Source organism: Mauremys reevesii, linkage group 6 (genome assembly GCF_016161935.1).
Source record: "Mauremys reevesii isolate NIE-2019 linkage group 6, ASM1616193v1, whole genome shotgun sequence".
Taxonomy (NCBI): Eukaryota; Metazoa; Chordata; order Testudines; family Geoemydidae; genus Mauremys; species Mauremys reevesii.
The window spans coordinates 68,221,992-68,249,890 of NC_052628.1; the positions used below are offsets into that span (position 1 = coordinate 68,221,992).

A 27,899-nucleotide genomic window follows, 5' to 3' on the forward strand; every position below is an offset into this window, starting at 1 on the left:
TGCACTCCACCTGCACAGTTCCCCCCCCAAAAGTTCCCTCCAAGCAGCTAAATCAGAGAAATTCTGCTGCACAGGGAGACTCTCCACAGGAGCCTGGGGCAGAAATTGGCCCTACGTACAGAAAGATAACTGACAAGTCCAAATGATGCATGTAATAGGGCAGAAAAGAGAAAATACCAAAATATGATGAATTTAAACCACCACATAAGAGGTCAAATATTTCAGCTTTACAAAGCTATTGAGAGCTCAAGAATGCAGAGTCAAGAGGAGTCTGTATGTGAATAGTAAATGAAGCTATAGTGAGGGGATTCTTTCTCGTGCAGGAGCTCCATATCACAGGCTTTAGTTACTCAGGCTGTACGCTGGGACCACCATTTGCCTCTCAGAGAATCCTAGAACAGAGGGAAGGTTGCATACTTATTAGTAAGTCATGAAGCATAAGAGAGCACAAGACAAGCAAAAGTGACATTGTTCTGAATACATCTTTGGGTTTGTTCTTGCACTGTAAGATGGTTTTATGGGAACATTAAGGATGCTACACACAGCATCTAGGTCATATGGTCAAAATTCAACTCCCCATACAAACAAAGTACTTTGTATGGCTTAAATTTCTCCCAGAAGATGAATAAGAGCATAGATTTTAGAAAGAGATCTAATCTCGTTTTAAAGATTCCAAGTACTGTTGAGTCCACCACCTCTGTTGGTGAGCTATTCCAATGCTTAATGACCCTAGGAAACTGCATCTTATTTCCAGGGTGAATTTATCCAGCCTCAGATTCCAGCCACTGGATCCTATTATGCCTTTGTCACAAGATCGAAACCCTCCATCTCTGCACTATTAGATATTTTTTTCCATATGTAAATACCTGTACATGTGACCAGGTCACCTCTGCCTACTCTTGAATAAACTGAATAGATTGAGCTCCTTAAGTCTTACATTGTAAGGTGTGTTTTCCAACCCCTGGATCATTCTTGTGGCCCTTCTTTGAACTCTCTCCAGTATTTCCACGTCCTTCTTGAAGTGTGGACACCATGTCATCCCTTTCTCTCTTACAAGGGTCTTTCTTGATGGACAAGAACTTCATCCCAAGTGCAAAATTCTCCTCTCAGGTAACTGATATAAAGATGAGTTTGGAGAAAGTAGAGAGAAGAGAGTGTGACAGACCCAGGCCAGTGGGGTACAGGAGTCTGATAGAGGGCAAATATACTGGTCACTGGATGAGTAGTTTTCTGTTCCCTGAGTGACCAGAGCACGGGCTGCACTAGAGTAATCAGGAACCTGCTAGAACCAATTAAGGCAGACAGGCTGATCAAGGCAGGCTAATCAGGGCACCTGGGTTTAAAAAGGAGCTCACTTCAGTTTGTGATGGTCGTGTGAGGAGCTGGGAGCAAGAGGTGCAAGGAGCTGAGAGTGAGAAGGTGAGCTGCTGCTGCTGAGACTAAGCGCAGGAGGAAGGTCCTGTGGTGAGGATAAAGAAGGTGTTTGGAGAGGCCATGGGGAGTAGCCCAGGGAGTTGTAGCTGTCATGAAGCTGTTATAGGAGGCACTATATACAGTGCAGTCAGTCAGGTCCTGGGCTGGAACCCAGAGTAGAGGGGGGGGGGGGCCTGCCCCCCCCAACCTCCCCACCTGACCAAGACAGAGAGTTGACCCAGACTGTGGGTTCCAGAGAGAGAGAGAGAGAAAAAAGGTGTGTAAATCTGCCAATAAAATAAGGACAGGAGGAGGAACATCTCTCAGAGCTGAGAAAAGAACTTTTCCCTGAAATATGAGTCTCTAATTTGACAATTGCATGTACTTAAATATGATGAGTTAGCTGTCTAAATCAGAGAGACAGATTTTTTTATATTTATTGATGCACACTCAGTGTTGCAATGCTAAACTGATTAGGAGCCCATCTCATTTTTCAAGGGATCTAAGGGCCTTAAATCAAAAACAAAACTGTGAACTGTCTGTACAAGACAAATATAATAATAATAATTCAGATCATATATTTGCCAGCCCAGTAGCATATATTTGTAATGGAAGTGATTTTGAAATGTTATCGATATTGCAGTGAATATTGCAGTGAAATAAACTACAATTTTAATGTTTTTTTAATTAGTGAAACTGTGTAGCAGTATAGCAGTTTATAGTAGGTTACAATTTCCTCCTGTTGATGCTACTACTACTAATGCTCATCTACTGCTGCACTGGAATTTAAAGAGGTAAAAAAAAAAAAAAAGTAAAGTTAATTTGATTATTTTTGGACCTACTATATCAGTCTAACGGGCAAGCAGCAAATTCAGGTTTTTTTAGAGCATGTCCACACACTAAATTAATTCTTTGAGTACTGGGATTCCTATTAATTTAAAAGAGAGGGCAACATCACTATAATCACTTGTCTTGGTTGTTGAATTAGTGTAATTACTAAAATCAAGGAAACAAGTTTTTCTCTCTCTCTCAACTCTGACTACTATGTTAACTATTAAATTTATAACTATTATCTTAACAATAGCACAACTTATTTAGGAAGTGTTGCATCCACTAAATGTAGTTATAAGGATGAATTTAATATATAAATTTACCGTTTAACTGTGGAGGGTGCTATATAATTAAAGAAAAATCCTTGTTTCTGTTTTTCTTCTCACTTGAATCAATGAAGAAAAAATTTTTTTTGCTGGTCCCTAAAGCTTTTGCTGATGAATCATAAATAAAATATTAGCAGTTCATTTGAGCACCCTTGTCTGTTCTTGCCTATTAGAAGGCAATCAGAGGGGAAAGGTAAGCAGATTCTGAGTTAGTTATTCACAGCTATTGGAGGAATCTGGCCATACCAAAAAACTGACATTCAGAGGAGCACAGGGGACTGTGATTGTACCTGGCTGGTGGGCAAGGGCATGACATGCGGTGGGAAGATTTCTTGTATCTGCTACTCCTTTTGCATCTACTTAGAGCAGATGGCAATATGTGGACCTTAATTAGTTGTAAATGTACTCTTAAGGCAAATCACTTTCCACAAAAGATACAATCTGTGTGTGTGTGTAAAAACAGTTCTAAAGAAGGTAGTGTAAATTTTGTTATATATACACACTTAGGGAGCCTGACAGAACATCCATTGAAATAAATAGGGATCTTTCCATTTACTTTCAACAGGTAATGGATCTGGTCCTTAGAGGTGAAGGAATTAGGCTTGTATTCTTTAGAAATGAGAAGAATACTTGGTGAGCTCATATACACAGCTCTGAATGGATTTTTAAAAAGGGAGAGAGAAATGCTTACAACATTATTTGACATAGCAACAAATACAACATCGTAAAGCATGACATGAGATCAAGATTCTCTTGAGTCATTAATGATCAGTGTGAGTGTCCAACCTGATATATCTTTGAGGGGCCCGATATTTGAGTGTGTGTGTTCAACACTTTCTGAAACTCAGGCTTCTTTAAAATGTCTCAAGTTGGGCAACCAAAAGCACTAGTGACTGAAAATCTTGGCCACAACATATGTAAGGATTAGGTTTTTTTAAGCAGAGTTTATTTATACAAAGAGCACTGTACTTACCACGGAATAGACTCTTGTGCTCAACAAAAAGAGCAGCTAGGCAAAATACCCATTGAAAGAATTTTATGCAAATAGTGGGAGGAAAAAAGATACATTATTGCTTACAACTGTTGACTTGAGGGAAGGGACCATCTATCAATATGGACTATCTAGTCCTCTTCTTTCTTTGTAATTTCTCGCCCTCCTATGTAATACAAAAAGCCAAGTGTAAGCCTCTGTAGCTCCCCTCCAGCGACTAGTAGTGTGCTCTGCATGGTATGGGATGCTGTCATAACTAGAAAGGGAAAGGTAACAACCCTCCTGTGTACAATACTATAAAATCCCTCCTGGCCAGAAGCACCAAAATCCTTTTACCTGTAAAGGGTTAAGAAGCTCAGGAAACCTGGCTGACACCTGACCCAAAGGACCAATAAGGGGACAAGATACTTTCAAATCTTGGTGGGGGGAAGGCTTTTGTTTGTGTGCTCTTTGTTTTGGGGGTTATTCGCTCTTGGGACTAAGAGGGACAGGAAATCAATCCATGTTCTCCAAATCTTTCTGCACAAGTCTCTCATTTTTCAAACTTGTAAGTAACAGCCATGCAAGGCCTGTTAGTTTTATCTTTGTTTTCTCAACTTGTAAATGTTCCTTTTGCTAGAGGGGTTACCTCTGTTTGCTGTAACTTTGAACCTAAGGCTAGAGGGGGTTCCTCTGGGCTCTCTGAATCTGATTACCCTGTAAAGTTATTTCCATCCTGATTTTACAGAGATGAACTTTACCTTTTCTTTTAATAAAATTCTTCTTTTAAGAACCTGATTGATTTTTCATGGTTTTAAGATCCAAGGGTTTGGATCTGTGTTTATCAGGACTGTTGGTGAGGGGATTACCAAGCCTTCCCAGGGAAAGGGGTGTAGTGGCTTGGGGGGATATTTTGGAGAACTCCAAGTCGTCCTTTCCCTGTTTCTTGTTAAAGCACTTGGTGGTGGCAGAGTATTAAAATTTAACCTAAGCTGGTAGAAATAAGCTTAGGGGGTCTTTCATGTGGGTCCCCACATCTGTACCCTAAAGTTCAGAGTGGGGAAGGAACCCTGACAGATACTCAAAGAAAAGGGCTCTCTTTTCAGCCACGCTGAATGCTGAGAAGTTGTAACTAAAACTAAAATAGATAATTTCGTCATTGGCTTAACCACATAATGAAGTAAAATAAACCCAGTGGAGTGCTAGACAATGGCCTACATCTCTGGAATGTAAATAGCCCAATAAATGTTGACGTTTTTCCCCCCTGACACTTTCAAGGTAAGATGGCAGGCATGATAGTTTTCTTGCAGATTATTAATGCGCTTACTGTTAGATGCGAGAGAGAGAATTCAAAAGAAAGTCAGGTTAAGTAGGTTTCCACTTTCATTAACTACGCATTTCTAGGACAGAAGTGTTTCTCTTGCATAAGATCAGCATTTTCCAACACAATTCCAATTCTTGGAATCAGATCTCCCTTTTGTCTATAGTATTGATTTCCACTATGAGGGTTGAAACTGCCTCCCCCCCACCACTCTCCACCTCCCCAAGGGGGGGGGGAGGAGTAGAAAAAAGGAGGGAGGGAGACCATCCCCCCCAAACCCTTAGGTTTTAATGTTCAAAAACTGAAACCTTTGGAAAAAAGGCCAGAGGGAGGGGGGTACTGAATGAAAAATTGAACAATTGTACAATGGACACGTATGCTTCAGGGACCCTGTTCCCCAAGACCATCGCATGTTGCCACCTTAACCACTCACTCAGTCAGCCTGCCACCTCCACATGTGTCCTTAACCTGAGGTGGAGGTGGACAGCTTTACAAAGGGGAAGAAATGGGCACCCTCTTCCCGACCACTCACTCAAAACCTCCTGTGTAAACCTCCTTGACTTCCAGCAAAAACATCCTCTTTGACAAGTGCCTCCACTTTAAAATCCAGTCACTCTGTTTAATGCAAAATAAGATTGTAGTGTATTTTATTATGTAATTTATTCACATTAAGCTGGCCTTCTCCATTCTTCCATTTAATGAGTAGCACATTATATGGAACAACGGATAACCTTGCCAGGGCCTACCATACATAATTTTGCTTGTTATGAGTCCAATCTTCAGCTCCTACTCAAAACAAAACTCCCATTCAAACTCCCTATTTTCAGTGCTGAGAAAGATGAATTGGTTTGTTGTATTCTTTTATCATGCGACCAAGCCACTGACAAAATGGTCTATTTTCGTTTTAGGTACAGCTATGCAACATTCAGTGCTGCAGGAAAAGGAGCCCTTTTATTAGTGTGTCCTTTTTGTAGGAGATGAGCTCCAGAGGCTTGGATTTGATTTTTTTGACTGCTGATATTTTTGAGCTGTGTCAGAGGAAGTGATTCAGGATTAGGCCATAATGCAGAGGACACTGGTTTTCTTGCCACAAACACACTACTACTACTACTACTACTACTACTGTAGTGTATAGGAGTTGTAAAGGGGCCACAACAGGCTGAGAAAGATGCAGGTATGGCATAAAGCTGCCATATGTTGTCCTATCCTTCCCCGCCGCTGTCGGCTGCCTCCCACCCCACACAGATGTTGGGGCTGTACGGGTTTACAAAACAGTGTTGTGTTCAGTTACAAATATGAATGTGTTTGAAGAGGTATCACTGTGTAGAGATGCTAAACCTTATTAATAAAAATGAAATGGATACATTTAAGATTTTTTTTCCCCAACACGTGTTGAGCATATGACTAGTAACAAAATCAAAGGACTTCAGCCATATAAGTGCAATTATCATCCAAAAAGGTATTTACTGTTTGGATTGCAGCAATGCCGCCTCGCTCAATTTCCTAGGCACCTTCCAAATACAGAGAAAGACAGTCTCTGAATTAATACACTCAGTTTTCCTCTTATAATTCTACTCCTTGTTTTCCCAGCATGAGAGTTCCCAGTATCAGTTCGTGTCCATATACCCTTCCTTTCAGCATTTGATCCAATTCATTCAAAATAAGCAAAATAAATAAGTAGAGAACTTGATCAGTTGGTGTAATGCATATGTCACAGAAACAGGAGATCATCAGATGGTCTGAAATGAGACAGTAGAAAGGCTTTGTGGCTCAAGAAGAGTTTTGTATTTAGAAGGCGGGGGAGGAAAAATATGGAGTTATTTGTGGCACATGTGGACAAATAAGTTGGCATCATTGGCAGAGGGGAAGGCTGGAGATGGGGTAAGATGTAACAAGAGGAAAGAATAGAGAAGTAGTTAGGGTCACAGTTATACAGAGCCTTGAACATTGCTGGAACAGGAAACTCAAACTTTGTGGTGGAAAAGTGGGACTGAAAAAGGTGAGCAGATGTGAGCAAAATGATGAGCAAAAAGCATGATCTTATTACATTTTGTGTGCAGCAGAAGAGGGCAAGGAGTGTTGTGTTCTATTCCTTACAGGCACATCATCACCACAGTATCTGAGGTATGTCTTCCACACAGACTCTGACAGCACGCCTCCCAGCCCGGGGTTGACAGACTCGGGCTTGCGCTAGCACTCTAAAAACAGCTGTGTAGACAGCTCTTTGAAGTTGTGGCTCGGACTCTGAAGCCTAGGAAGGAGAGTGGGCTTCAAAGCCCAATTTGCAGCCTCAGACACAACTTTAAAGTGCTGGCTACACAGCTATTTTTTAGAGTGTAGCATGAGCCATGCAACCTCAATCAATCTACCTGAGCTGGGCTCGGTGGTTCATTTGTAGACATATCCTGAGTGGCTTCCAGTAGCTTATTAGCAACATGACTAACATCTGTCATATGTGGTTTGTTCTCTCCTCTTCTAACATTGTCCTTCTGATATCAACTGGGAAACAATGTCCCTCATTAAAAGAATGTTAAGGTTGCAAAACCAAGCACTCAAGTGTTAGAAAATGCCAGAATTAAAATTGCCTGTGCAACTTTGATTCAGCCCCCTCATGCATATACATTATGATACAGTCTTTAATTATGTGATCACATACTTTTTTCCACAGCACACAGGATGGTCAGTGCCAGGGAATCAATCCGGGATTTGTTGTGGAGGATATTGTTTGTAGGACCCCTGCCTCTTACTTGCAAGGAATGTGTAGTAAATAAAATTGGAAAATAAAATGTGAGAAAATTGTAAAACCATTTTTTAAGGGAACCTAAACTATTTGCAAATTCCAGTTGAATTTGGCAAACAGTTTCAGCTGGAAAAAAACATTTTAACTTTTCATTTCCAAATAGTATTTTGTTTAAAAAAATTAGCAATTTTTTTTAAAAAACAAAGGTAGAAAAACACCCCAAAATGACCCCCCAAAAAACTGAAAACATTTCATTTAAGGTCAAATGAAAGTTTAATTCTACTTGGAATGTATTCATTTTGTGAGAAACTGACAATCCAGAAAAAATTGGTTCGTCTGAAACTGAATTTCTCAGTTTGGCCCTTGAACTGAAAAATCAATGATTCACTCTGCTCTAGTAGCAAATGCAGCAGGGGACTGCAGGAAGAGAAAGAAGAGTCTAATGCAAAGGTGTGCAAACTACGGCCCGCATTCTCCCTGGCCCCTGAGCCCCCGGCCTCTCTCCTGTTGATCCCCCCTCACCCCTGCAGCCTCAGTTCACTGCGCCACCGGCGCAATGCTCTGGGCGGCGAGCTCCTGGGGCAGCGCAGCTGCAGAGCCTGGCCTGAACCGCTGCTCTGTGCTACGTGGTGCGTGGTTGATTCCAGCCGGGCGGCGTGCTCCAGGCAGCACGGTAAGGGGGCAGGGAGCAGGGGTGGGGTGCGGTGGATAGAGGGCAGGGGAATTTTGGGGGTGGTCAGGGACCAGGGGTGTGGATGGCAGTCAAGGCGGTCAGAGGGTGGGGAACAGGTGGTTGGATGGGGCAGAGGTCTGGGAGGGGCACTCAGGAAGGAGAGGGGGGTTTGATGAGGTAACGGGATGCAGTCGGGTGGGATTCCGGCAGCGGTCAGGGGACAGAGAGAAGGGGTGGTTGGATGGGGGGGGAGCAGTGAGGAAAGAGAGGGGGGTGTTGGATGGGGTGGTGGGGGCAGTTAGGGGCAGGAGATCCAGGGGCAGTCAGGGAGAAGGGGTGGTTGGATGGGGCAGTCTGGAAGGAGAGGAGGGGTTGGATGGGGCGGTGGGGGGCAGTTAGGGGTGGGGTTCCGGGGGCGGCCAGGGGACAGGGAGTGGGGGTGGTGGTGGATGGGGCACGTGTCTGGGTGTGGTGTGTCAGGGAACGCGGATGGTTGGATGGGGCAGGAGTCTCGGGGGGCTGTCAGGAGCGAGAAGCGGGGGGGGTCAGATAGGGAGTGGGGGCCGGGCCACACCTGCCTGTTTGGGGAGGCACAGCCTCCCCTAACTGGCCCTTCATACAATTTCTGAAACCCGATACAGCCCTCAGGCCAAAAAGTTTGCCTTCCCCAGTCTAATGGTTAATGCAAATGAATGCTGTCCTGGAGAACTGAATTCTATTCCTGCCTCTGCGACAGCATTTTTATGTGATGTTTGGTTTCAGTAACTTGTGTGTTCTTTTTCTGGGTGTCCAACTTGACAGCTTGGGGTTGAGCACTTCCAGCTGAAGTCAATGGGAGCTGTGCTTTGAACATATTACATGCAGGTATGATGCTAAGTTCTCTGAAAAAGTCAAGCCTGGAGTGTCTCAACTTGGGTACCCAAAGTTAGTACATACTTTTGACCATAATCTCTGTGTGTGTCAGTTTTCCACGTGTAAAATGGGAATAATAATACCACCTCACCTTACAGGAGTACTGTGAAATAAATTCCATGTTTGAGAAGCACAGAGATACTACAGTGATGTGCATCATAGGAAAACCTCAAGGAAATTAATAAATTCCATCTTCAGAGCAGGATTTGAATGGTATATGGTAACTAAGGCCTCAGGCTACACATAGTTCAATGAAGAGACAAAATATTTAATAGCTGCTTACTCTGTATATAGGTAGATATGCCTCTTGGGTCTGGGTGAATGGCATCCTAATTATTTAGAATAGAGCACTACGTGTTTGCAGCTCAAAGATTCTTGCTCATTTATATATAACTTTGCATTTCTTAAATTAATTTGTTTTTAAAGAGGAGCACAGACTTTTAAAAGTCCATAGTTTAATGTTTGCACACATCTAAAATAGCTATGAAGTTAATCACCAGGTTTAATTGGATAAAGCACCATCTTAAACTTCCATTTCTGTTTTTTGTTGAATGTATAAAATTGATTTTTTCCCCTTTTTATGTGAATATGGTGATTGTAAAAAATGCCATATAACAGATGGTAAACCTAGGTCCTTTACTTAGCCACAACAGGCACACAAGTAAAGCATAAGCAGCAGCAATACAAGCTTAGCATACAACCCACTTCATAGTCTTTTCTAAAGTTTTGCAAAATTTTCACCACCACCAGTTCAATTCCCCCAGCATTAGCAATGCTAGAAGTCCTAGTGCAGGAAAGACATGGCTACCACCGGTATTTTACGCAGTGTCATTTAACCATGCTCAGACCAGGATCTAACACACACAATGCTTAAAACACTTGTGGTTGCTGTTGGTTCATCCACTCTAGGGCTCCCAGTGAGGCTAACATGGCTGGAGCTGAACCACTGATAAAAATGGTGGGCAATTTCACAGATATAAATGAGATTTAAGTGCTTTAATTGTGAACTTCAATAGCGAGAAGGCTCGTCATTCTTAATATCTGTTTCATCAATGATGTTAGCTAATTGAACTGTGATTGAGAAATCTGTCCACCAGCCAATGGCCTAGGACCACCCAACTTATTTGCATAGGCTGCTAAACAGCCATTAAATAGTAACAAAGAAAATATGGAATTATAGGCAGTCGTCTAGTCTAGTCCATGAAAACCTCTTTTACTGACTTGAAAGCCATTTCAAATTGGTGTCTAAAACAAGGTAAACATAAGCTCAAATGTAAGAGCATGAGCTATATTTGAGATCCTACCCCTCAGTTTCTCTCAACAATCCCTACCCTCACCAATGGTATTCCACGCTTCACTGATTCTTCACTGTTCCACAAGCATCAGATCTCTGACATATTTTATCTAGCTTACTGAGAGAAGTGGGGAGGAGGTGGGGGAGCTGACAGGCAATTTAACTTGATGCCAAGAGACCACAACAAGCTCAAACAGAGAGACAGGCTTTTGGAGTCCAAGGAAACTGAAGAGAGAGAAAACTGATTTAGCAATGAAAGCTAAAGAGAAACTGAATGCTAATCTTTTTACTGTCAGTGGAAAATATCTTTTTTCTTAAGTCCATTGAAAAATACATGTTTAGTAATGTGAAAAAACAAACAGCATTGCCTCAGTACAGGAGATATGGAAGGAAAGATTATCAATCAATTTCCAGTTAAATCATTGACTGTAATTTTGTATTTGTTGTTCAATGGATAATACGACTAGAAGAGAAATAAATATATTTTCAAATGAATCCAGGTCCTTATAAAGCACAATGCAGCAATATACTTAGAATGAGAGAGGTTCTCTTTCAGAGACAAGCTATTTTCATCTGTTTTTCACTAACATGGGTAATTTTTGGAACTACACAAGCTCATCTTCAAGTCATGCTTTTATTCCGAGTAATTCTGAAAGTGCCAGAATATGCCAGGTAGCTAAAATAAAGATCTGCTTCAAGTAAAAAATATGAAAATACTTTACAGCTGAATCCCCTTGCCTATTACATTCCTGGAGGGAAAAAAATGCACCAAAATGTATATTCAGGATCCTACTCAAGAACTTAGTTAACAACACATTAAGAGAGGGTGAAATTCCATGCATGAAACAACACAAGAAGTGGATGTTGATGGGTGGAACTAAAAATGAAGGTCCACAGTTCTCAGACTTCTTTAGATATATATCTGTAAGGAAAAACCTTAGATTCTTTGTGTGACCACATGTTGCTACCTTATACTACTCTCTAGTTACTCATGTTTTTGTAGATTCATAGATTCCAAGGCCAGAAGGGACCATTGTGATAATCTAGTCTGACCTATATAACAAAGGTCATAACTTCCCTCAAAATAATTTCTAGGGCGTATCTTTTTTTAGAGAATCATACAATCTTAATTTAAAAATTGCCAGTGATGAAGAATCCTCCACCACTCTTGTTGAATTGTTCCAATGATAATTGCACTCACTGTTAAAAATGTACACCTTATTTCCATTCTGAATTTGTCTTGCTTGAACTTCTGGCCATTGGATCATGTTTTACTTTTCTCTGTTAGAGTGAAGAACCCATTATCAAAAATGTGTTCCCCCTGTAGATACATAGAAACTGAAATCAAGTCACCTCTTAACCTTCTCTTTGTTAAGCTAAACATATTGAGCTCCTTGAGACTATCAATATTAAGAATTTTAAAACTAAATCATCTAATAATCCTTTAGTCATTCTCGTGGTTTTTTTCTGAACGCTCCCCAATTTATCAACATCCTTCTTGAATTGTGGACATCAAAACTGGACGTGCTATTCCAGCAGTGGTCTCACCAATGACAAATAGTAAGTACAGTAGGTAAAATAACTTCTCCACTCATACTTGAGATTCCCTTGTTTATGCATCCAAGAATCATATTAGCATTTTGGCCACATGTCATGTTTAGCTGATTTTTCCACCATTACCCCCAAGTATTTTCCAGAGTAACTCCTTCCCAGGATAGAGTCCCCCATCGTGTAAATGGGGCCTACATTCTTGTTCCTAAATGTATACATTTAGCTGTAGTAAAACACACACAGCTGGCTTGCATCCAGCTTACCAAGCAATCCAGATAGCTCTGGATCACTGACCTGTCCCCTTCATTATTTACCACTCCCCCAATTTTTGTCACTTGCAAACTTTATCAGTGATTTTGTTTTCTTCCAGGTCATTGAAAAAAGTGTTAAAGAGCATAGGACCAAGTACCAATCCCTGTGGGACCCCACTGTTTACAATTACATTTTGAGACCTATCAGTTAGCCATTATTTAATTCGTGAAAGGTGTGCCATGTTGGTTTTATATTGTTGTAGTTTTTAAACTAATGAAATTTTCTTTCTGATTCTCATGCACTTCTGACTTCAACAATTTATCATTTCTTTTGAACTGTTTTTGTCTCTGAATTACTATGGCTATGGTAAGGCCTCTTTGAAAATGACTTATTGAAAAGGCATATATGTTCATTCAGTATTATAAAAGTCACTTTTACACTACATAGAACAAGCAGTACTAAGAAAAAATGTTACAGGGAAGAAATGGCCCTTGATTTCTTGTATTCAGAGGGAACTACTGGCATTTTAAAATTTTCTTTTGAAAAGCTAGGAGCACAAATGTTTATCATCCATATTCTCCACAGTTTTATGAAGGATGTTCGCACAGCTAAATCATTTCTAAAAATGGCTTAACATAAATTTAGTTAATCTTTCTAGAGCCAAGGAAGCCAGTCTTATATTATCCCATATGTCTTACACTGCAGCTTCAGATTCAGAGCACCCATTTGCACATTGCAGCAAGAGAAAATCTCTGGCTAGGATTTTTAAAAAAGTGTGCTTAAGTTAGACTTTTAAATGAACACTTTCGTATCTAAATAGGTGGGTTCATTTTAATAAATGCTAAGCACCAATGCTTCCTACTAACAATAAAAACATTAAAGTTCCACAAGATTTGGCCCATTGCTTTAAGACTTTGCTGTAGTGTCTGTGGTTTGCTAAAACAGTTGAGCCAAATTCTTCCCTGTTACACTCGTGAAGTGAATTTGTTCTCTCCTCAGGCTAGGTTTACTACTACTGTATCCATATTGCAGGGCAAAAAAGGCAAAAACAAAGATTCAGGGGACCCAATTAAGCTCAGAATGTAGCTAAATAGGAAAGGGGTATAGCACTGTTCACTACATTCAGGTACTTGTTTATCTTTAATGGCTCTTCATTTGTTCATTCTAAAAGAGTTTGGTTTAACAGACTATGTAGGGAAATGTTGGGATGACAGACCATTATTACTTAATGTAGCAAGAGATGTGCGTCTTTGTAAACCACTAGAGCTGGGAAATCCCTTTAGGAAAGGAACACGGGTGTCGTTATAGATAGCTCAATGAAAAACTCTGCTCAGTGTGCAGCTATAGTAAACAAAGTTAAGATGAACAAGGAATGGAGAATATTATAAAGACTCTTTATATAAATCAATGGTGTGGCCTCATCTGGAATACTGCGTGCAGCACAGGTCACCCCATCTGAAAGGGAATATTTCAGAATTGCAGGGGGTTGAAAGAAGGTCAACAGTTATCAAGGGCAAGGAAGAAAGGTTGGCGAGATTAAGATTGTTTACCTTAGAATGGAGGTAAATAAGAGACATGATAAAAGTATGTAAAATGAATGGTGTGTAGGAACTTCTGGTCTCCCTATCTCATAAGACAAGAGCAAGAAGACATACAATTAAATTTTTTTAAAATGTAAAATTCAAACCTGATGAAAAAGGTAATATTTTTCCACATGTGATTAAATTGTGGAACTCATTGCCATAGTAAGTCACTAAGGCAAAGAACTCAGCAAGATTCAAGAAAGTATGAGACTCTTACATGGATGACAAGACTACTCAGAGTTGTTGTAATTAAGAACAAAAACTTTGTAATGGACATTGGCTTAAACCCTGAATCATTAAGTTTAATCTCAAAACTACTAGAGATCAGGATGTGATTTAGCGTGAGGGCAATTATCTCAGGGTAGGTCTATACTCACCGTCCGGGTCGATGCGGTGAGTTCGACTTCTCGGAGTTCGAACTATCGCGAACGGCGGTGGCGGAGTCGACCTTGGAGCCACGGAGTTCGACCCCCGCTGTGTAGCTACGCTATTTGCGTAGCTGAACTTGCATACCCTAGTTTGACCCACCTCCCTTAGTGTAGACCAGGCCTCAGATCTGCCATCTGTGGGGTTCTTACACCTACCTTAGCAGCATCTGGGACTTGTTACTGCCAGAGACAGGATACTGGAGTAGATGGATGTCAGGTCTGATCCAGTTTGGCAATTCCAGTATGTTCCTATTGTCTTAAATTAATCACAGGAAGTTTTCAGATTTATGCTCTATTGCCTTTCCTCTGCTCCTGTTTGGGTCTGAGGATTTAACTAGCTAACTTGTGCCTGAAGGGTCTCTGGAGGAAGCCCAGAGGCTTGACAGGCTCTGCTTCGTTTAGTTTGGCAGATCTGTACAGACTATAGTCCTTCATATGAGAGAGGAAAAAGGGGCTGAAGAAAATTTCTGAAGTCCTTGTTCAGACCTTCCTCCTGGGAAACTCAATTCATTTCCTTTCTCTCCATGTTTCTGAATGCCCTATGTCCTTCAAACCTTTTTCTTTAATTTCCCTCTCCTTACACTCTTTTTCCTCCTATCTTTTTATCTACTGTTCATTCCCCTTTCTGTTTACCTAGTAGGTTGGCTGGACCAAACATTACCTTCACAATCTGATGAGTGCATCTTTTGCACTCAGGTGTTACTTCTTGAAAAGTGCTCATGCACATGTGTGTTTGCACACAAATGGAGGGTGGGTTGAGATCACTTTGAAAACTTGAACCTTAGTGTGTTGGTAATATCATTAGATCAGTGGTGCCCAAACTGTCCTGTCACACTGCCCCCCTCATCCATAATGGAATCTGTCCAGATCTCCCTCCATTACTGCACAGGGGTGGCTCAATAGAACAGCTTGGGCTGGAGGCAGAGCTGGGGGCTGAACTGGTGATGGGGGAGGAGCTGGGACTAGAGGGCAGAGCTGGGGGCTGAACTGGTGATGGGGGAGGAGCTGGGATTAGAGGGCAGAGCTGGGCTGAGGGCAGAGAAGGGGGCGGAGTGGAGCTGTGGCTGGGGTTGGGGCTGGAGCTGGGCTGGGAGCAGACGAGCAGCGAATCAGGCCAGAGCTAGAATGAGGACAGAGTGGAGTTGTGCCTGGGGTCAGAGCTGCGATGGGTGGCACTCCCTGGCCACTCCCTGTGGGGGCTGGCCCGAGGTCCCCCGAACGTTCCTCCACTCCCCCCAAAGGAGTATGCCCCACCGTTTGGGGATCACTGCATTAGAGTATGTATTTAAAATATAAATAGACACTTCTTATTGAAGAACTTGGCATGTTTGCTCTGTCTTCCCTGGTAGTATGTTTTCATTATTTTCCAATTCAATGACAGATTCACATATGACTTTAGAAACACTTTTCCTGATGTCAAATTGCAGCTTTTGTTTTTGTCTTGATTTGATAGGATCCCTTACTTCTAATGCAGTATTAGGTATGTTAGCATTCATCTTTTCTTTGAGCAGGATGCAGTTGTTTAAAGTCACTTTTAAATCAGCATTTGAATTGGTGAAATCCATCTTTTATAGACCACAAGGACAATGAGATAAAGTACGGATTATCTTCCTCATTTAACTTTTTTTTCCCAATAACCTTCTAAATATCTGCACTGTCTCCTTGCAGTGCAGATGCAAAATAAACTTGTGAATTTCTGGATACAGCAATGTGGTTGGAATTCTTACTCCTATACAAAGCTTTGAAATACCTCACTTAGGGCTCAACTGTACAGCTCTGCTTTGAGGGCCATGTAGAACCACAAGCCCCCAGGAGTAGCTTGCTTGCTGATATGCTGCTTCAAAAGATGAAACATTTCCCCTCACTCCTACTGCACAGCTGCCAACACTACAGGCTGATGTATGGGGGGATGGTTCTGCCTACCTCCCGCCCTCTTTGGGGTGCCTTGCATCCCAGGGTTGCAATGAGGGGAGCAGTCATGGTGCTATAAAGAGTACTGTAGATGAATCGTACTACAGGGGCACCTTTTACAAGACAGATGGAACAGGCCCAATTTCTGTTAAACTTTAACACAGGGAAGGGGCACTATGCACACATCACCCAGGCTCTCCTATACCAGGCATTTAATTGGTTCCATCCAGTATGGGGTACAGGGCTCTTACCGTATAACTCTGGGTAAGCTCTCCTCAGCCTACTTACCAGGACTCAGCTTGCTCTGATCCTATCCCAAGACTCCCATATCCTCTGCCAATTGGCCCATAGGATAAAAAATTCCATCCTGACCCCAAAACGGGCAATCAACTTGACCCATAGCATCTGTCAGGCCTGATTCCCATTCCTAGTTCAGGGTGTGGCTACTGGAATGGAGCTGGAAGAAGCTCCACATGGCTCTCATTCCAGATTAAATCCTGGGAACTGTGAAATGCTGGCCAATCAGATCCTCTCCTTCCCAGCTGGCCAGTGGGTGTCAGACTCCAAGTGGGGGCTGGAGCTACCTTGTGTCCCTCATTGAGCATCTGCCTACTTGACTGCTGAGACTGTCCTCTTTCCCCAATGGGCCCATTCAATTTCCTCCACCCACTGAGGCAGATGGGTGGCATTGCTTATTCTACAGCATTGTCTGTTCTCAGAATTTGCCATTGACATTAAATACATGAGAAAAATCTTTGCTTGTTGAGAATTTCAAGGCTGCTGACATGTCACATTCAGACAATTGTTTTATGTCAATATATTGTATTTCTGACCAAAACAGCCTCCCATTCTCATAATTACACTTTTCAATTCCCAACTATTTTAGATGTTTTTAATATCTGGCACATCTATTTTGTAACTACTATTTTTTATTTGTCATAACCATTTCTCCCATCTCAAATTGTTCTATAGTTCCAAAATTCTTTCAGAGTAACTAGCATATCAATTTCATTTCCAGACCAGCCACATGTCACTTTTATACTACAGAGCAATGTCTCTCACTGGTGTTTACTCCAATTGTGTTCCCTCAGAAATTATTTATATACATATGGTGAAGGGGGATATTTTCAGTTAAGGTTCAAGCGTGGCCTCATAACAGACACAATTTATCCCCATAAAAAACCCTGCAGTTCTGTGTGCTTCTGTCTTTAACTCTCCAACTTGTGCCTGCAATCAGGTAGCTAGAGGCACAAGTTTTTAGATTTATGCCTACAGTTGAAATGTAGGCACAAAAAAGTGGGCACAAGGGAAACCATCCTTCTGAAAGTGTATCCCATTATATTTCAGCAAAAAAATTCTAACTTTTTATTAGAGCTCTGCACATTTCACTAGTTCCAGATTTACAGTCTTGATTCAGATGCTAGTTATTTCTGGCATGGGTTTTTGGGCCAAAATTTCAAATGTAGGCATTTAAACTGCACCTTCAAAATACTACATGTACATCTCTTGCATACACAAAATTCAGCTGTGCATATGCAAAGAAGTATTTGTTCAAATGCTGATAAGTGATATGCATAAATATCCATCTGTAAAAGCAGTTACCCATTTGGCAGGTGACAATACTCATTTGCACATGCAAGTTATAGTTTTACGCTGGCAATGGATGCATGCACAGGCAAGTGAAGGTTTTACGCTGGCAATGGGTGCATGCAAGAATGTTCAGACTGCAATTACAATACAGATATTTCACAATGTAGCCCTCTGTGTTCACATTTATCTGGCCATTACGCCTTTTATTGCTCAGTGTTGTTTTTAGTCATTATGTAATTATCACAGAGTAATTTTCCAGTTTTTTCTTGTTTCTGTTGAGACTTATGGTAACATTGATCAAACAATATGGGTATGCATAAATCACAACCTTACATTATGTATTTGTGTATTGGATAAACATAGTCACGTACTGCAAGTCTGTCATTAGGTGTGTCCAACCTAATGGTAGTCAAAAAATGAAATTAGTCAAGAGACTGTAACTGAATCCCGGGACCTTTTGGGAAAAAACCTGGAAATAACAGATAAGGAAATATCACAATTGTCCTTGCTAAACTTCCTTTTCTTTAGCATGAAAGACTGATTATCTGGTAGTTTTCCTCGGCAGCTTTAAAAGTAATTAGCTGGTAGATTGGAAAAAAATATATATGCATTCATTTTGTGAATAAATTTAGAAGAACCTTTTTATATGTGGCCTTTTAAAAATGTTCCATTAAGTCAACAATGTACCTTTACATTTATATTCCAAATAGGAAATTCTTTGCTTTTATTTTCTAAACAAAAATTGATATGAGACCACAAATTATTCAAAAGCTATTTTCCTCTTGAACCATGCAAGAGAAAACTTGCTGCAGCTAAGTGACTCCACTGAATTAATAATAAGCACAAGCAAATTCTGGAAAATAGTCCTAAACTGGCCATGATTTAACAGCTGCATCTCTTGGAGCTGACAGGCCTGACACGTATGTAGCATGCTACAGGTTTTGTTTCTTACTCATAGACTTTAAAACCAGAAAAGAGCACTGTGATCATCTAGTGTGACCTCCTGCACATTGCAGGTCACAGAACCTCACCCACCCACTCCCGGAATTGACCCATAACCTCTGGCTGAGTTACTAAAGTCCTCAAATCATGATTTAAAGACTTACAATTACACAGAATACACCATTTACTCTAGTTCATACCAGCAAGTTAACCAGGCCCCATACTGCTGAGAAGGCAAAAAATCCCCAGAGTCTCCCCCAATCTGACTTGGGGGAAAATCATAGTCCCTGACTCCGTGTGTGCTCCAGCCCCCGTGGATCAGCGCCATCCCCCTTCTTCCGCCCCCCCCCCCGTGGCAATCAGCTGGCTTGTGGTGCTTCGGGAGCAGGAGGGAGGGGGAGGAGCGAGGACTCAGTATGTAGGCTCCCCTTCCCTCCCCAACACTGCAGGCCAGCTGATTGCCCCAGGCAGGAGGTGGGGAGAAGGAGGGAGATCCTGCGCGGTGTCCTCGCTCCTCCTCCCTAAACACCGCAAGCCAGCTGCCTGCCCCAGCCAGGAGGGAAGGGGAAGGAGCGAGGACTCAGCATGCCTCCCCTCTCTCTCCCCTGCCTCCTGCCGGCAGCAATCAGCTGGCTTGCGGTGTTTAGAAGGGAGGGGAGGGAGTGGGGAGGAGCGAGGATGCAGCGTGGGAAGTAAAGGGGGAGGAGGTGGGGGGAGGTCAAAGATGGGGGCTTGGAGGAAGGGAGGGAGTGGGCGGGCTGAGGGTTGGGGGCTCCCCCGGTGCTTGCAGAGTAGGGGAAGCTGCCGCTGCTGTGGAATGTGCTTCTCCTACCTTACAGCACCTTCAGCCTCCTTGCCTGCCTCATCTCCAGTGCTAGTTGGCTGTGCCTGTGTAGGGTAAGGCAGGGGCCCCTCCCAATTATAGTACTATACAGTATGTTTGTAAACACACAGCACATGCAGACTACTCCCCCCCTCACCCCGCGTTGTATTAAATTGCTGCTTTAAAATTGTTTAAAATGTATATAATGCCTTTTGTCTGGCAAAAAAAAATTTCCCTCGAACCTAAGCCCCCCTCCCATTTACATTAATTCTTTTGGGGAAATTGGATTCACTTAACATTGTTTCACTTAAAGTCGCATTATTCAGGAACATAATTACAACGTTAAGTGAGGCATGGCAAAACCTGTTTTCTAACCTAGATCTCCACTGGCTAAACCTGCTCTCTCTGATTGTCTTATTGGGACCAAACACCTCTGTTTGACTGACTTATAGTTTCATACATGGTTTGTTTGTTTTTTAATACTAAAACACAAGTTCAGGTCTGAGAAAGGACTTCTAGGACATACCTTGTATTATGGAATTACAGCAGTGACTCCATAATTAAGAAACCTTCCATTTTAAACTTGATTGTGATCTCCCTTATCATTTGGCTTCTCTCAACTTTCTGGGGAGAGAGAAAAACAAAAAACCCTCCTTTCTACATAAAATTTCTCTGTAGTCCATGCTAGAATGAAATGTATCTTGAAAGTCTGACATTAAAGTTTCAGGGTTGAAAAAGTGGTAGTTTTCCGTTTTTGAAAAAGATCTAATATGTTTTTAAAAACCACATAAAATGTTATAACAACTTAATATAAAAACTTCAATTGGCTTTTGTAAACTACTAATTTCCTGAGAATCAGTGTATAGGAGTATTTTTACCCAGCTAGAATTGAAAAGGTTAACTGATTAGTAGAAGCAGCAAAGAATCCTGTGGCACCTTATAGACTAACAGATGTTTTGCAGCATGAGCTTTCGTGGGTGAATACCATTTTCTTGAGTAAAGCAGTCAGTGCTTGCAGAAGTGGGTATTCACCACTCACTCTCATGCTGCAAATGTCTGTCTTATATTAATGCCATGCTTTTCTACACTTGCTTCTCTACAGAACCCCACTGCTACCCTCCTTAACTGATTAGTAGTAATTTCATGAGATGTGAAAAGTGTTACAAGCTCCATTCCACCTAAACCAAGCTTTCATAATTAAAAAACAAAACACAGGAAGCTTCAGAATATAAATCAGTCACTAGGCTAGTAAGCTGCTTGTAACAAATTTTCCTAAAAATTGGCAGGTAATTCACGAGCAGCCTCAGTTGTACCTTAAAGGCACAACTCTCTGTTAAAGCAGCGTGGAGTTCGAATTCCTCCAAAGCTTGCTGGAGTGCAGATGTACAAAAGCTGTGGTATACTTCTCCCTTTGGGTCTGATATAAAGCCCTTTGAAATCAATGAGAGTTTTTATATTTACTTAATTGGCTTTGGATCAGATCCTCTGTGTTTGGCCAGCTCTGCTGGAAGATGTGAAGGGGAGGAGAACCCTGATGCTGCTCCCTCAACATTTGTTCCTTGCCCAGAGTTTGCCTGGATGGACCACTACCAGCATCCTGAGGGCTCTTTTCCGGCCCTTTTTTCTGTATCCACAGTGCAACAGAGCACAGTCTAGCCCAATGACTTTTAGGAAAAAGTCAAAGCCCTTTTCCACAGCTACCTGCTCACCTCAACATCAAGTTAGTGAAAGATATCAGAAAGGAAAATAATTTCAAAATCTTTATAGTAAATTCCAAATTTACACATTAAAATAAAGGAACACAATATTTACTATAAATTTGACTCTGCAGTATTGCATGCTAAAATAGCCTAAAGCTGCAGCTTTATCACAGTATAGCTAGTTGGCAGCCCTTGCAATTTGTTCTTCAAGGGTTTATTAGGATTCATTCATGGGCCACCTACTTATCAGCAAGCAATCCTCACCATATTTGTAGATCTTCTCATCCCAACCTGTAACTGATAGAGCAGCTGAACACAAAAAGAGGGGGAGGAACATTCAAAGGGCCTTGTGTGGCCAGAAAGAAAGCCCACGCTGGGTTTTGCTCACATGTCAGGTATTGATGACAGAGGATGTTCACAAAACACAGCTGTACAGAAAGGAAGCTGAAAGGGACATAATAGCCCATCTGCCTACTGGAACTAAGATTAAAATGCTCTTCTATGATCAATTGTTTAATTCAAGTGAGTTCATCAAGTCAAAAACAAACATTTGTGTGAAGGGAAATTTAGTAGTTGGAGAATGAATGGGGCAAAAATGGGAAGACTTCTAACATTTTTACTGTGGAACTTAAGTGTGGAGCAGTCATTACAGTACCATAAAAACATAAGCCATTCCCTGACCACCACCTCTGCTTTAATGGCTAATGTGGGAAACATTGCAGAGCCTTGGCCACTTAAATTTGTGGCTTCTTCTCAACTTCTTTCAGCTAAAAGCCTCAAAGACAGAAGTGTTTCTTATGGACAAGAGGATCAGACCCAAAAACCCTTTTTATATTGTGACTCAGAGACACCACATATCTCTGCAACCTCTGGGTTATCCTTTATCCTGAACTCATTCTCCCAGATCTCCTGGGTCTGTAAATATACAATCATCGTCTCTACAATGTTGCTTGTGACTGCCTTAGCTCCACCTCTACTGAAATCCTCATCCATGCCTTCATCTCCTCTCTCCTTGACTACTGCACCTTGGTCACTGTGATCTTAAGTCCCAGCTTTGTAGATTCCAGCAAATGCAGAATGGTCTTTCCCACTCGCTTGTATGAAGCTGCACGACAATGACTCACATCTTAAACCTCCACTGGCATCCTACTCATTTCAGAATCCAGTTGAAAACTGACTGCTTTGTTTTTAAAACTCTCCATCCTACACGACTATATGGATAGTCTTCCTTTACTCCTCTTTTTGGTCTAGCTATGGCTCTGTCTTTTCTTACAGTCTCACTATTGTTTGAGAGAGCCTTTTCCTCTGCAGTTCCTGTCATCTTAATAATTATCTCTCCGTCTCACTGTCTCTGTATCCCATTTCAAGTCTCAGTTAAATACATTTTCTCCCTTGCCTATGCATCTTATTTTCTCTCTCTCTGTGCTTGTCATCTTCTTCAGGGGTTATGTTACCTGTTTCTTCCCATTACAACTAATAATGACTCTTGATACTTCTCATAGCTACAAGGCTGAAAAAGCCAGTTTTCTACACTTTTAAAACATCATGTGTATCCTATTTAAAGACGCAACTGTGCAACCTTTACTCATGTTGGTAAGCATTTACTCGTACAAGGAAACCCAATGAAGTTAATGTGACTCGTCCCATAAGTGCTCACCAATGTAAGACACACAACCTAACTAAAAAGACTACATCTGAGGTCTGAAATCTCTAGGCCCAGTTGTACTATACCTATAATATACTACAGTCACCATTTTTTTTCAAGAGGTAAAACAAAATATAATTATGATACATGACATGACATCAAACATCGAAAAATAACACTTTCTTAATTTGGAGTATCATAAATGAGGTCTTGGTGTTCAGGGTCTCAGTGACAATCAACGTCACTTGATTAAATAATCTTGTTAAATAATCTTAGTCGTATCTTTAATTAAATCCCAGGATATTTCAGTTGATTGAGCCCACGGTGTGAATTTTCGGTAAGCTATTGCTTAGGATGTTAGTGTTCTAACTTTCTTCAAACAGTGTAATTCTTTGTACACACCCACATCTATCCCCACTTTAATAGTGAACACTCTTTCCTTTAGTGTGTGTGGTTTTTTTTTTTTTTTTAAGAAACTCATGGTCTGGGGAGATATCTTTTTAAGGCCAAAAGTATTGCTGCATATTACCATTTTCAGCCTCTGTGCAACTTCTTAGCCTGTTCAACTTATTTTGTTCCTTGCCCCAACTAACAGAAGCATGCATCCTGTGGTAGTTTTGATTTAGTAAGGACTGTAGGAGTTTGGCTAAAATAGCTATCTCTAACTTCAGCTAATGTGCTCTAATACAACAGCTGCAGTGGTTTGAGCACTGGCCTACTAAGCCCAGGGTTGTGAGTTCAATCATTAAGGGGGCCATTTAGGGATCTGGGGCAAAAATCTGTCTGGGGATTGGTCCTGCTTCGAGCAGGGGGTTGGACTAGATGACCTTCTGAGGTCCCTTCCAACCCTGATATTCTATGGTTTAAAGCTGCCATTATTTGCCTCCTAAAACACCTATGGGCTAAAACAATAATCACCAATGTAGAGGGCTTTTATTTAGGCCACTTAAGATAGTTAGGCATTAGCTGTCAGGTCAGGCATTTTCCTGATCCAAGAAACCTAGCAATATTTTTGTCTGTATCTGTTGGGCTCCACATGTTATCAATGGTACAGCTTTACTCTACAGTATTGATCTTGTCCTAGCAATTAATGGCTGTTAGAGTAGCCAGCTGGAAAACAGGACTTTTTTCTAAACATACTATCAAACTAGATCTAAAATAAATTCCTCCCCATAACATGGTATCTTTGGCACAGCAGCATAGTGACCTAAAATAGTGCTAAGAGCAGGCTTAACAGGGAATTGAAAAATGTTTTGATGAAACAAAGAAAATCTCTAATAATTGTTCTGTAGGGGGTCTGTCATTACACCTTGGCACATGCCTTATGATACCATTTTATCATTTTTGTGTTATGCCATGCCATTCCTTTCAACAAAGGAAATTCAATTAGCATCATTTGTCTGTACTATTCAAATGCTTTTACTCACCCATTCTTATATAAAGTTTCAAAAATGCTTATTATAAGAAGCAGGGTTGATTTAAATAGTGTGCCTTTCTATTCCTGCTCTTTTTGCATCTTTGACAAATTGAGAGAGAGTGGGGGTCTATTCCTCTAGCGTTTAAAAAAGTAAGCTCTCACTAATTTTTGATTTTAGACCTTTAAAATTTGGGTAGTAAAAATAATCTCTAGATAATTGAAACAAATAAAAGCTTGCAGTTGATGAGTTTTATAATATGTTGAGTGTATTAGTATGCCCTCTTGTGTTAAACAGGGGAATATTCAGTTGTTTATTGTTTTAAAGAAAGATGAAGCAAGCACATAAGATATTCCAAAAGCTAGTAGCAGCAGAGTGCTTGACCTAATTTTAAGGACAATCTGTCAACAATAAATACACTAAAAATGGGATTGGCAGCTGTTCACATATTAAATAATAGAATAAAAATATAATTTTACCTTACAGAACACAAGCAAGCTTTTATATATACATGTTCTACTATTAAAAATTCATATTTTTTCTGATTTTATAACTTTATTCACAATTAATTAAAACTAAATTATCAGATTAGATGAAAACACAGAAAATCTGGAGATTTAGTTATGCATTTAAGATTAACTCATGATAAACTGACATGATATGAAATCTTCAGGATAAAGAACAAATGTGGCCAGGAAGGTTAAAGGGGGGGAAAAGTATATTAAACTAACATTAAGACCATGACATGAACAGACAAAAGTAAGGAAGTTCAAAGTTAAAACTGTCTACATTCTTTAATTCATCCTATCATGAAGCAAATCTCTTGGTACTTACTTTTATATAGAATTTCCATGCATAGATAGATTTACAAATATAGTCCCTGAGATGTGCCTCTGTGGACTAATCTGAGACCCAAATATTACCCTTCAAGATTTAGACAAAACAGAACGACTTGAGGTAGAATGCATGGCATAACTCTGGATTTTGTTTTGTCTGTTTATAATACTGTTAAATTTACTTAAAATATTTGTTCTTCTTAAGTGTAAAACAATTTCCTTTTTACTCAAATATATGAGAAGTGGGTTTATACAGTTCAAATACATTAATATAGTTTGAAGGTGCAGATTGATTTAACAGAATATCACTTCATCTGTCATTCAAATATGTATTAAGGGACTTCAAATCCAGATTATTAACCCAACAGATTGACATCTTTTATGAGCCATTATGATACTGTATATCATACAAATCCATATTTACAGGCACTTGTTTTATAATCATGTCTAAGCATACTTAAACACCCCAATTTGTGGGTCATTGCAATAATCCTGAGACTGTTTTTTAGAACCATAATGTTTTATTACATCAGTGAAACTGCCATGAATATATATTTAAAAGATCTGTGTCCTGAAAGCAATATACCACATTCTGGCTGAGAATAAAGTTATTGGTCTGCTGTAAATTTGCCTTTCCTAAATTAAATAGCTTAGTTGTTCAAGCACTTCATCCACTCCTCTCTGACAACCTCACCCCTAATAAAATTACCCAAGACAGACCTGATACATACAAAATGTCATTGGGAATCTAATTATTTTGTGAGATGGGAACACCTTCTGAAAAACACAAACACAGAAACCTATCATTATCAACAATTATTTTATCTGCATTTCTATAATTTACAAATGCTTGAACAAACATTTCCCCTAAGTATTAGGGAAAAAATAAAGATTTTTAGAGACTTTGACCCCTTAAAGTCAGGCCATTCAAATGAAATTTAACTGTTGAATTTCTGATTCTTGGAAGCCATCTGCATAATGGAAATGCTGACAGCCTTAACTCTAGCAGTGAGAGCAGCATGGCTATAATAAATGAATCACTTACCATTTTCACGATTCTTTCCTCTCTCTAAGTAAATGCAAAATAGAGACTTTATCTGGCTCAGACATTAAACTGTCTAAGGGAACTGCTAAAATGAATTATTCACTTGAAGTCACTGGGGAAAAGAAGGCAAAATGGTAGTGGATGGCCAACATTAGAGTTGTTGCAGAATAGAATTTCAGGAAATTGGATCCAGGTCAGAAATACAATTACTTAATGAAAGTGATCCTGTTTCACAGTAAGTCTTAGACCTATTAGAACAAGTCTCTATCATGTAAATCTTTTGGTGGACTATTGTTGGCAGATCTTTTTTTTAAAACACCGTGAATCTTCTACTGACTGACTTCTCTCAAATTTTCAATGAAAATTAAAAAAAAATATATATGGCAAAATCCCTCAAATTTTTTAACTGTAGGATTTGAAAAATGTTTGGAATTTAGTTTATTTTTGAGTATTCTTTTATTTTTAGTGGGGAAAATCCAGTTACAGGTTTGACAATTCCTGTGTCTCTTCTCTCCCTTTCCCCCTACCCCTCCACTTTTAAAAGGAGTATATCTAAGCCTCTGGACCCAATCCTGCAAACCCTACTTAGAAGTAATCCTTTTGCTAATAGTCCATTGACTTCACATGAATAACAAACTTACTGAATGAGTGCACTTTTAGGCCCCAATCTTGCAAACACGTATGCATGCACATGGGACTGCTCATGCATTTAATTGCCTGAACCACAGGGCAAAATCCTGGTTCCATGGAAATCAGAGGCATTTTTTCCATGGATTTCAAAGGGGTCCAGATTTCACCCTTAGAGTTTAGTGTCTCTGCATGTACATTAACACACAGATACATATGACAACATCTTTCTTGAAATAGCTTGGGTCTTCTCTCTATTCTCTCATATGTATGCTTGTTCTCAGTGCATATGTAGGCAGACAGGAAGAGGATGGCTGGAGGCATGAAGTCATGATCCATGTCTGTCTTTCAGGTCTCCAGGGAACCCGCTCCAGGGGGCCAGCAGGAAGAAAGAGGAAGACGAGGGGCAGGAGGACTCCGCTGCCCCTTCCCTCCAGACCCTGCCAGGGATCACTGGACAGCTCCCCGCGGCCACTGGCAGGGCCTCGTTTGTGCTCTTACCGTCCCAGGGCCAGGCCTCACCTACTGCCACCTTTCCAGTGCAGCTGAAGACGGGGACAGGAAGAAGCTGGGCACAAAGCCCGATGTTTCGGAAAAAGCGTAAATGTGAGCGAATCCAACGGTCTACAACGAGGGGGGTATTGTTAGGTCCGGGGAAATCCCCACCTCCAGCCAGGCTTCCCCATTTCCCCCTAGTTCCGAGCTTTGGCATTTGCCAGTGCTTCCAATGCACATTGGGACTGCAAATCATTTAAGCATGTCAAGAAGAAGGGTCTGGAATGTGTGTGTGGTGGGGGGAAGAGGGGGATATTTCTCTCCCTATAGCTAATTGTTTGTGAACAGGTGCAGTCCTAGTTCCCCATTAGAAACAGCCACACGTCCTGGCTCAACAATTCACTACAAAGCTTTTCACGGCTGCCTCCAGATCAGAACCACCATACACAGACAGGGGCATGATTGCTGCCTCTATCACTGTAATTCTGGGATTTTCTGTTATTCTGAATCAAATCGAGCAATCCGTTCCAAGCTACTCCCAAAATAATTACTGGGGCAGGGGAAAATTCCTGCATG

The 27,899-nt window shown here is 40.8% G+C and overlaps 1 protein-coding gene and 1 long non-coding RNA gene across 9 annotated transcripts in view; one reads left to right on the top strand and one right to left on the bottom strand.

Annotated features, from left to right (window-relative positions):
* LOC120408049 overlaps positions 1–27,899 on the bottom strand; it is a 158,086-nt gene that overhangs the window by 129,438 nt on the left and 749 nt on the right. The window lies entirely within an intron of this gene.
* Positions 1–27,899, top strand: part of KCNN2 (potassium calcium-activated channel subfamily N member 2) — a 238,911-nt gene that overhangs the window by 97,644 nt on the left and 113,368 nt on the right. For 6 of the 7 annotated variants that reach the window (XM_039544549.1, XM_039544545.1, XM_039544553.1 and 3 more), the window contains one exon: positions 27,181–27,434. In XM_039544549.1, coding sequence (XP_039400483.1) covers positions 27,413–27,434 — 22 coding nt within the window. In that variant the 5' untranslated portion in view covers positions 27,181–27,412. Of the gene's footprint in view, positions 1–26,415; positions 26,437–27,180; positions 27,435–27,899 lie in introns of those variants that run through there. The other variant, XM_039544551.1, reaches the window with a different exon arrangement.